Source organism: Rhizophagus irregularis, chromosome 29, assembly GCF_026210795.1.
Source record: "Rhizophagus irregularis chromosome 29, complete sequence".
In the NCBI taxonomy this organism is placed as follows: domain Eukaryota; kingdom Fungi; phylum Glomeromycota; class Glomeromycetes; order Glomerales; family Glomeraceae; genus Rhizophagus; species Rhizophagus irregularis.
Window position 1 is genome coordinate 1,669,517 of NC_089457.1, and position 10,780 is coordinate 1,680,296.

Here is a 10,780-nt window from a genome sequence, read left to right on the forward strand (position 1 = left end):
CTGCCTAAACTTTTAGTACTGGCCCAAGCTAACTATAATGCTGGTCAGAATTAAAAATCGGATCAATCCGTCAAAAATAATCGGATACGGATATCCGATTTCAATTCGGATGAACGGATCAATCCGAATTGACCGGATTACGGATCGTAGCACTAAAATGGGTATCTACGATACCACCAAATGAAATATGTTTAAGATGGAAAAAATTTGAAATTTGTTCAATCTTAACTTGACTATTATGACGGAGACCATTAACATTAAAGGATGAAATATTAAAAGAATTGGGGAGAGGAGAAGAATTTAAAGTAGTAAACAAAGATTCATGTTCTGAAAATTTATAAATGTCTACAGGATTGGGTGGGTTGCGAACGAATATATCATTATTAAAATTGTTTAACATAAGAACACAATGATGATAAAGAATGGGGAAAAGAGTTCAGGAGTCAGTTAATGAGAAGGAGCTGAACCATCAGCTCGAGCGGAGGGAGATCCGCCAAGAGAAGCAATAAAACCTTGAATGGATCCTGTGAGCGATTGTAAAGTATCTTTGATCGCTTTTTGATCTTTGATAACTGAGTCCAATTCGTCTTGCGGGGAAGGGTTAAAGGTGGAAGCGGGAACAGAGTGCGAAGCTTTGGTAGGTGTAGATTGAGGGGAAGAGGATTCCTTTGGGCCAGATGACAAGGGAGCATTAGGATGCGGAATTAAGGTGCCAGTAGGTTCAGGAAAGTCTTCTTCCATTCGATTAGGATCGGAACTGACAACCGGTGTGGAGGGAGGATTGATGCCTAAATGGGCTTCTATAGCAGAAAGCCGTTGGTTGTTTAGCTCAAGGGACGAAATGCGGGATTCGACACGAGCAACATCGTGTTGTAGAGTTTTCAAAACATTGAGAATTTTGAGAGCAGCCTCAAGGGCATTAGAAGAATTTGGGTCGGGGAGTGGAGCGCGAGCATTGGACGAAAACGAAACAGATCGATCTTTGCCTTTTTGATTGTTGGAGGACGTGCGTCCATGAGCAGAAGAAGAGGAACCAGCTGAACCAGAGGAGGAAGGGTTGTTATGCTTGTTATGATTATTATTATTATTAGTGTTATTATTATTAGAACCATTGAAGCTGGAATTAGAACGTTGAGCAGAGGCAGAACAATCCCGAGATTTAAATCGAGATCAAGACCGAGAATTATTACGCGGGATTCTTTGTTGAGCAGGTCTTTGGCCAATGTTGAAACGTTCTTTAAGGGCAGCAACAGGATCACGTGTACGTGAGCGACCACGATGCTGATTGAGCGGGCAAGAGGTAAGAGCACAACCGAGTTTACCACATCTGTGGCAAAGAGCTTTCGAGTCATTGGATGTACCCCATTTAAGAGTATGACCTTGGAAACCAATAGTTTGTTCCATGGCGGCATCCATTGTAGCTTGGGAGTTGAAAGTAACGTAAGCCCAGGGCTTGGGTTTATATGAATTAAGGGAAAGAGGGATGTTAATAGCTTTGGCCCCGTGTTCTTTAACCAAAGGAGCGAGATGGATATCTTTAGTATTAGCAGGGAGACCGGAGAGAATAGCAATGAATTCACGGCGAGCAGCCTTTTGATCCAAAGAGTAATGACATGGAGTTACACACAAACAAGTGGAAAAACAGTAGACTGCCCATTGGGTTGTAAAACGGGAGATAGCATCGGCATGATCATAGACAATGCGGGCTTGTTGCATCTTAGCACCTTTTCTTGAATAGAGATGAAGGGAGAGCAGATTGCCGAATTTCTTGAAGTAGGATTGGAGTTGAAGTTTCGTGATGAAGAACGGTATATCGGTGACTTGAATAGTATGGAGATCTTCATCAGATCGGAGTTGTTTGGGGTCGTACAAGTGGAATTGTAGGTCCGGAAATTCAGAGTGCGTACTGCCAACACACAAGTCACGAGCCTCCGCAGTGTGAAAATGAATGATAAGACGTTTAGCGTCCTTTGAACCAGTCATACGAGCCCGACCAGTATATGATTTATAAGTTTCTAAGAACAGATTATTGACGGCATCAATGATTGCCTTATTAGTTTTAAGTTTCTCTAGAGTTTGGGGAGCGAAGTTGGGCGCAGCTGCAGCCAGGAAATCTTGACGATTAATGGTAATGGTGGGTGAGGGATCGACAGCCTGATCGGGCGATGTACCATCATTTACGTCCATATTAAGGGACGCGTTAGGGGATGAGTTATTTTCTTTGTTTCGAGGTGCATGAATAGACATGTTAGCTCCAGAGGACACGTCTTGGCCGGGCGCAGTAGGCGCAGCAGAATTATTCAGGGTAGAAGCTTGAGTATTTTCTTGGGCGGTGCTGCAGAAATTATTTTGTTGAGGAATAGCAATCGAAGTTGAACTAACTAAACCACCATCAGCCGGCGCGTCGGCAACGAAATCTTTATAGTCTTCATCCATAGAGTCTTTTGTAATAATACGGTAACATTTTTGAGAAGTGTTATCACTATCAGAACCAGAGTTATCGGAGAGTTGTTTTTTGTTATTTTTCTTTTCTTGACGAGCAGCCTTATTACTATTAGGATTATAGCTGCCGCCACCTCTTCTAGCAAGGTTTCTAGACATGTTAGAAGGTATGAGTTGGGTAAAATATAAGAATTATTAGTACGAAGATATATAAATTTTCTTTCCGAAAATTTTTGGTCAATGGATCGGCGGTAAGAGTAGGCAGATCCTTATCAGTCCTTATCAAGGCAAACATGGCATAGTAGCCTTTATCTTTATTAAATTTATTTAACGAACTTACAAAAATAAAATAAAATTTTCAAAGTACAAAAAAGAAAAATAAAATTAACTAAAAACAAAACTATATAGTCTCCAAAACAGTAATAAAGCTATAAAATTAATTCGAAAAGGAAAAAAATCGCATAACACTAAAACTATCCTGATCCCCCGCCTAGATATATTCCAACCTAAGAAGAAGCAACTATGCAAGCAAACCAACGAACAATGCGCCCATTATTAAAATTGACACACCACCCTGCTAAAGCTGTTAGTAAGTTGCACCGTTAGACGACCCATAAAACCTGAATAGTGATTAAACTAAGGCAAACCATATTTCATCGAGTTCTTCAAATAATCAACGTCGGAGTCACGTGCGGTGTCGGAAAGGGTCGGAAGAGGTAAAGTTGAGAAAGGTAAATACGTGGACTTTGGCAAATTAGAAGGCCGAGAAAGTTTAAGTTTTTGAGTGATATTCATCGCGTCTTCCCATTTAGATTTATCATAGGAGCGCGGTAGCCAAATTCTTTTTCTGATCTTTTGGATAAAGTGATTGTGGATAGCAGAGATGACCTTTATCGCTGAGTTTCGTGAAATCAAAAGTTCTTTAAAAATTTCGACAAAGGATTTTGGAAGGCAGCCACGGACAAGACTATATGAGGCCCAATTTGAAGAAGAAAAGGACCAACAAGGAAGAGATTTAAATTTGTTAATAATTATAGATGGATCTTTTTTAACAAGATCACCAGCTTCTTGGAGTTTATCGATAAAGTGAGTTTGGTAGGAGAGGAGAATCTGTTCCATAGTGATTCATCTAAATTTGCACATAAACAAGTGCATGAAATCTTCCTTGGAGTCGAGGCATGAACGACATGATAAAATGTCGATATACAAGTCCGGGCGAATTCTTTTAAGGTGTTCCAATGTAGGTAAATCTTCCAAAAAGAGTTTGAATTTGAAGGTGCGATGAGAGGAAGCATGAGCACGAGTAAAGGAGGCATCATGCTGAGGTTCAGAATTTAGTGAGAACCAGGTAAGATCCCAATCGATTATAAAATCTGAAATGGAAGATAAAGTAATGGTAAAATTAAAACGCAATAAACGCGTTAATCTATGCATCCACAGCATCTGCGAATATTGCTTGAATAGGCGTCGAGGGTTGGATTCGCATAAAACATCATCATATTTTAATATAAAATCATGAGGAGAAACTTGATTCAGATCGGAAAGAAGAATTGCTGAAGAAGAAGTATGCGCAGAATTAGCCAAAGAGTCTGCGTAGTCATTATAGAAATTACCAGAGTGACCTTTCACTTTAACAGCTGTGACGGATAAAGATTTTGATGAAATAAGATGTTCAATAATGGCCCAGAGTTCGAAATTGGTGGTCTTGTAATAAAGCCTACTATTGGAATAAGAAAAGGTAGCACATAGACGAAGACCATCTATGGCAGATTGAGAATCAGTATAAATAGTGACCGTTGAAGAAGGAGGAGTGACTGTCAGGGCAGCATGTATAGCGGCAATTTCAGCTCTTGTAGAGGAAGGCCAATTGTGAATTATTCTATGAGCGTGGGCAGCGATAGATTGGAAAAAACCAGCGCCATTGAGGACTTGAACCCAAGACCAACCCATTGAAACGTTAGGAGTGCCAAGGTTAATTAATGAACCATCGGTGTAAAAACAATAATGGTTGTCAGGAGGAGTCGCTAACGGAGAAGCAGCAAAAGCAAGAGGAGTAGCCGAGCCCAAAGAGGGAGGAAGAGAAGGAGAAGGAAGAGTAATCACATCTACTGGTGAAAAATTAGGTTGAAAGTCCAGACGACCATGGTATGTTCTTACAGTCTCGTCAAGGTCCGCCCAAGTAAAAGGAGAAGTAATAATGGTAATGTCATGTCTAATACGCTCCTGCGTTGTTGGAAGAATTAAAGATCTAAGAGGAGAAAGTTTTGGGATGATACATAAAGGAGTAACATCTGTTGGATTGCGTTTAGTATGGGCAACCGGAACATGTTTAGAACAACCAGGGCAAGGAGTGAGCGTAATAACATCATTAGGTCGAGTCACACAATCAGAGGTCCAATGGACAATCTTGCAGGAATATTGTTGTTTGTTGAGTTGTTTTCCAAAAAGAGGAGAGCCATCTTCATCCAAAGTCACGATCCATTTCATGGATTTTCTAGAGGAACCGAAGGCTGGAACCAAGTCAATGTTTGAAGGGATAGCATCAGAAGAGAATTGATCCAAGAGCAGAGAATTGGAATTTGGAACAGTGACGCATTGGTGAATGTCGTTGAACCATTTATGCGGGAAAACACGATGACCTTTCCTACTTGATAGATTGGATAGATAAACATTCCAAGTAATCATATGGGTTCCTTGAGGCGTAATAAATTGAGATAGGTAATAGAGTTGCAAACTTCTTAGACGTCGGAAGTAAGACAAAAAAATTTTTGGAGTCATCACTTCAAACAAAGGCGTATGACCGTCAGATATAGTAAGGTCAGGCAAAGTTGAAAGTTGAGAACGCGACAACTTGAAAGGAGTGGTGGTCAGGAGAGCAATAGTGTAAGCGATATAATCCTGTTTAAAAGCAAAAAGTTTAGACCATATAGTCCAATCTTTAACTATCAAAGGGGAGATAGGAATTAAAAAAGAAAATTGAATTAAACGTAATCTATATAAAAACAAATTTTTCATAAAAAAAGAAGAAGAATTAGCTAATAAAAATAAATTAGTTAAATGCGTTTGTGATTGATGAAAAAATAAACTAATCAATCCCAAGCCTTGAGACAGAAACAAAATAGAATCAGGGAGTACGTGTGAAAAATTGGCCTTATGTTTAACCAAGGAACGGATACTACTAGTTGCCGAAGCACATTCAGATTCGGAGAGGTGGGTGACTTGCATACGGTATTCCAATTTTGGAATAAGGATGGTGTTGTGCAGATAAACAACTTGTTTTGCAGATAATTTGGCTGGGCGAACGGTGGTAGCGAAGGAATTGCATTCACGGGCAACTTGCTTCTTGACAAAATCACGAGAACCAGCGACATTGAACCAGACGCCCAAAAATCGGAAAGAGCTGTTCATGGAGATAGGCACAATAGAAATGGAAGGAACTTTGTTCAATCCAGATAATTGCAAGTCAAACACGACTGGAGAAGGCGAAGAAACTGAAGTGGGAGGCAATGAATTAGTAATCAAAACATATTTGTTGTGATTAGCGGAAGTATTATTAATTTAATAAAATTCTTCCGTAATAGAGAGCATTGATTCCATTCCAGATTTGGAGGACGAAATTAAAGTCGAATCATCCATAAAGACCAAGTTGTTGATTCGTAATCCGTTTGAACTTGTCTCAGCCAAGGAATTAGATAAAGAAGGAGCATGAGATATATATGGATCCATCATTTCATTCTTAAGTACAGTCAATAAAGGGTCTATATATATAACCCAAAGTAAAGGAGAGATAACTTCGCCTTGATCTATACCAATGCGAACACGGTAAGCAGGAGTAGTTCCATGAGCAGTAAAAACGCGATTAGAGCGTTTCATAAAGAGGGATAAAATAAACTTAATAGCAGAAGCAGGAAGTTTAACGCGTTCTAAAGCGAAATGTAACATCTTGAGATCAACCGAGTTGAAAGCCTTCGAAATGTCTTGCGAAAGGATCCAAAGCGGCGATTTGTTGACATGAGCATCATGGATAATAGATTCCAGAACGACAATAGGGTCGCGACAAGAACCACCAGGAAGACCGGCGAAGTTTCCTCCTTTCAGAACTTCCTTTGAAGCCAAAATGGAAACGAGACGATTATAAAAGAGTTTAACCAAAGATTTCCTAATAACTTCAAGTAAAGTAATAGGTCTTGTATTCTTGAGTTGACACTTCCATTCGTGAGGTTTAGGGATAGGGAAAACCATAGCTTGTCGCCATAAATCAGGAATATCAGCAGTATGGAAACATGATTGGACCAGGATTAAGACCAAAGCAGAAGTGTTGGAGCCTAGATGCTTAAGCATTTCATAAGTAATCATAGAGGGACCAGGAGCTTTGTCGTTAGGCATAGAAGAAACCGTAGATAACCATTCTTCAAGAGTAGGAGGATCCAATAAAGAATTATAAATAGAGGAATCCACATCATCCATAGGGCGATAAGCAGAAGACCATCTTTCCAGGAGAGTGGAAATGTTATCAGGAGGAGATAATTTAATAGGTACGGAATTCTGGAAGTGGTTGATAACAGCGTCATCAATATCATGCAGGTCTGTTAAAAGTTTTGGTTGTGTAGGGTGGTTGATAAAGACACGATCCAAAGTGATATGGCGACAAGTTCTCGAGAGAGCAGAATTAATAAATGAGGAGATATCAATTTCAAAATTGTTGTCCCTATCATCCAATTTAGCACGAATGGAAGAATCTTGAAAATCTTTTTCTTCAAGAAGGAGGAGGCCATGAAGGGCATTGGAGATAGTCTTTAAAGATTCCAATAAAAATTTAAAATCGTCTTGCCTATATGTGGATAAAGAAGTAAGTAGAATAGGGGGAGAAGGAATAACCTTCTTATAAAGATGAAGAATCTTTTGAAGTCGAATGAAATGAGTGGACCAGGTATATTCATATCTATTATAATATGTGGAAGGATATTTTCGCAATAAGCGTATCGAATGCAAAAGACGGCTGAGGAAACGATAGTGTTGAGTCAAAGCTTCCAAATCCTTAGGCATCGTAGGCGTATATTGATTTCCAACTGTGATGGATGGAAGGGAGGCATTAGCAGCTTTCACGATACGGGAATGGAGATATTCGCATTGTTGATTGATGTGCCATGTTGAGAAGGTTGATGGAGGAACGTCACATAAGGAGTCAGTATGAGTAGAAAAGGATTCCCATTGTTGATCAGTAACTGAATCAAATTTAAAAATGCGGCGAGTTCGACGTTGAAGTTGTTTAGCACGAGCAACCTTGGTAGACGCAACCAAGAGTGAATCATCAAAATATGTGATGATAGGATTGTGATCAGAAGAGCAGGTATCTTGGGCGTCAAATATATAAGAAGTGAGAGCAAGGCTTTTTAGCATTAAGCAGGACTAAACATAGTCTATACGAGTAACTTGGTCATCACGGTAAAAGGTGCCTAAGGAATCAGAAGCGTTAACAGGGAAAGTTTCTTCATAACCATGAGATAAAAGATGATGTAGCAAACGATAGGCTCGTTGCGCAGCAATAGCAGGGCGATTAAAATAAATAGGGTAAAAGGTGTCTAGGTGCATATTAAAATCACCACAAATAGCGTGATAGAAATTTTGTTGTTTGGTTTGCACCAAAAGTTGTAAGAGAAGGTCGATAGTTTCTGATCGTAATTTAGAATCAGAAACGGGGGGAATATATATTACAAAAATACAAAATTTAACGTTGCCTTTAAAATAAAGATTAACAGATAATATTCGTGAAGAATGTGAAACAAAATCTTGTACATGAGAAGCAAGGGATTTTTCAATAAAAAGGGAAACGCCACCAGTAGATTTTACTTGTTTAGTTTTATCTATGTCAGATGAAAAGACAGTATAATTAGGAAGGCGTTTAGATAAAAAATGAATTTGTTTGGGGGATAAATGGGTATCTACGATACCACCAAAGAAAATATGTTTGAAGTTGAAAAAGTTTGAAATTTGTTCAATTTTAACTTGGCTGTTATGACGAAGACTATTAACATTAAAGGATGAAATATTAAAAGAGTTGGGAACAGGGGAAGAATTTAAAGTAGTAAATAAAGATTCGTGTTCTGAAAAATTATAAATATCTACAGGGTTGGGCGGGTTACGAACAAAAATATCGTGATTAAAATTGTCTGACATTAAAGCACAATGATAATTATAAACGGGGAAAAGAATTGAGAAGTCAATTAATGCGAAGGAGCTGAAGCTCGATCGGAGGGAGAACCACCAAAAGAAGCAATAAAACCTTGAATGGAACCAGTGAGCGATTGTAAAGTATCTTTAATCGCTTTTTGATCTTGGATAACAGAGTTCAATTCGTCTTGCGGGGAAGGGTTAGAGTTAGACACGGGAACAGAGCGCGAAGCATTAATAAGCACAGATTTGGGGAAAGTGGATTTCTTAGGACCAGAAGACAAAGGAGCATTAGGGTGTGGGATTAAGGTACCAGTAGTTTCGGGAGGGTCTTCTTCCATCCGATCAGGTTCAGAAATGACAACAGGTGCGGAAGGAGGATTGATGCCTAAGTGGGCTTCAATAGCAGACAGTTGTTGGCTGTTAAGTTCAAGGTTGAGATGCGGGATTCCACACGTGCAACATCCTGTTGAAGAGTTTGCAATACGTTAAGTATCTTAAGGGCAGCCTCAAGGGCATTAGAAGAATTCGGATCCGGGAGTGGAGCGCGAGCATTGGACGAAAAGGAAACAGATCTATCTTTGCCTTTTCTATTGTTGGAAGGTGCACGTCCATGAGCAGTAGAAGAGGAGTTTACTGAACCAGGGGAGGATGAGGGTTTAATATTGTTAATATTATTGTCATTATTATTAGAACGATTGGAGTTTGAATTAGAATGTTGAGCAGAGGCAGAGCGATCCCGGGATTTAGAACGAGATCGAGATCGAGAATTAGTACGCGGAGTTCTATGCTGAGCAGGTCTTTGGCCAATGTTAAAACGTTCTTTGAGGGTAGCAACAGGGTCACGTGTACGCGAGAGACCACGACGTTGATTGAGCGGGCAGGAGGTAGGAGCACAACCGAGCTTACCACATCTGTGGCAAAGAGCTTTCGAATCGTTGGATGTACCCCATCGAAGAGTACGACCTTGGAATCCAATTGTTTGCTCCATGGCGGCATCCATTGTTGCTTGTGAGTTGAAAGTAACATAGGCATATGGTTTGGGCTTATATGAGTTTAAGGAAAGAGGAATATTAATAGCTTTGGCTCCATGTTCTTTAACCAATGGAGCGAGATGGATATCTTTAGTATTAGGGAGAAGACCGGAGAGGATGGCAACGAATTCACGACGAGCAGCTTTCAGTTCTACCGAGTAGTGACAAGGAGTAACACGCAAACAAGTGGAAAAGCAATATACTGCCCATTGGGTTGTAAAATGAGAGATAGCATCGGCATGATCATAGACGATGCGGGCTTGTTGCATCTTGGCACCTTTCCTTGAATAGAGATGAAGAGAGAGCAAATTGCCAAATTTTTTGAAGTAGGAATGGAGTTGGGGTTTCGTGATGAAGAAGGGTACATCAGTGACTTGGATGTCCCAGAGATCTTCATCAGATCGGAGTTGTTTTAGGTCATACAAGTGGAATTGGAGGTCCGGAAATTCAGAGTGTGTACTTCCAACACACAAGTCACGAGCCTCTGCAGTATGAAAATGGATGATGAGGCGTTTAGCGTCTTTTGAACCAGTCATACGAGCCCGACCAGTATACGATTCGTAAGTTTCTAAAAATAAATTGTTAACGGCTTCTATGATAGCCTTATTAGTTTTAAGTTTCTCAAGAGTTTGGGGAGCGGAGTTGGGCGCAGCCGCAGCCAGGAAATCTTGACGATTAATGGTAATGATGGGGGAGAGATCAACATCCAGATCGGGCGATGTACTATCATTCACGTCCATATTAGGGGACGCGTTAGGGGATGAGTTAATTTCTTTGTTTCGAGGTGCATGAATAGACGCGTTAGCTCCAGAGGACGCGTCTTGGCCAGGCGCAGTAGGCGCAGCAGAAGTATTCGGGGTAGAAGCTTGGGTATTTTCTTGAGAAATGCTGCGGGAATTATTTTGTTGAGGAATAGTGGTCGAAGTTGAACCAACTAAACCACCATCAGCTGGCGCATCGGCAACGAAATCTTCATAATCTTCATTTATGGAGTCTTTTGTAAGTATACGGGAACGTTTCTGAGAAGCATTATCACTATCAGATCCAGTATCGGAGAGTTGTTTTTTGTTGTTATTTTTCTTTTCTTGACGAGCAGCCTTATTACTATTAGGATTATAACTGCCACCACCTCT

The 10,780-nt window shown here is 40.1% G+C and overlaps 3 protein-coding genes across 3 annotated transcripts; all 3 read right to left on the bottom strand.

Annotated features, from left to right (window-relative positions):
• Window positions 1-118: 118 nt before the first annotated feature.
• On the bottom strand, window positions 119-400 carry OCT59_019706 (uncharacterized protein; the record flags this gene model as incomplete). The annotated part of the gene is made up of 1 exon (XM_066143728.1): window positions 119-400. One exon carries the CDS (start codon window positions 398-400, stop codon window positions 119-121), a length of 282 nt encoding a protein of 93 aa, XP_066005451.1.
• Window positions 401-447: 47 nt separating this feature from the next.
• OCT59_019707 (uncharacterized protein) lies at window positions 448-2,601 on the bottom strand (the record flags this gene model as incomplete). The annotated part of the gene is made up of 2 exons (XM_066143729.1): window positions 448-1,117; window positions 1,178-2,601. The coding sequence occupies 2 exons, from the start codon at window positions 2,599-2,601 to the stop codon at window positions 448-450; spliced, it is 2,094 nt and encodes a 697-aa protein (XP_066005452.1).
• A 477-nt stretch (window positions 2,602-3,078) lies between these two features.
• Window positions 3,079-3,561, bottom strand: OCT59_019708 (uncharacterized protein; the record flags this gene model as incomplete). Its single annotated transcript, XM_066143730.1, has 1 exon — window positions 3,079-3,561. One exon carries the CDS (start codon window positions 3,559-3,561, stop codon window positions 3,079-3,081), a length of 483 nt encoding a protein of 160 aa, XP_066005453.1.
• Window positions 3,562-10,780: the final 7,219 nt, after the last annotated feature.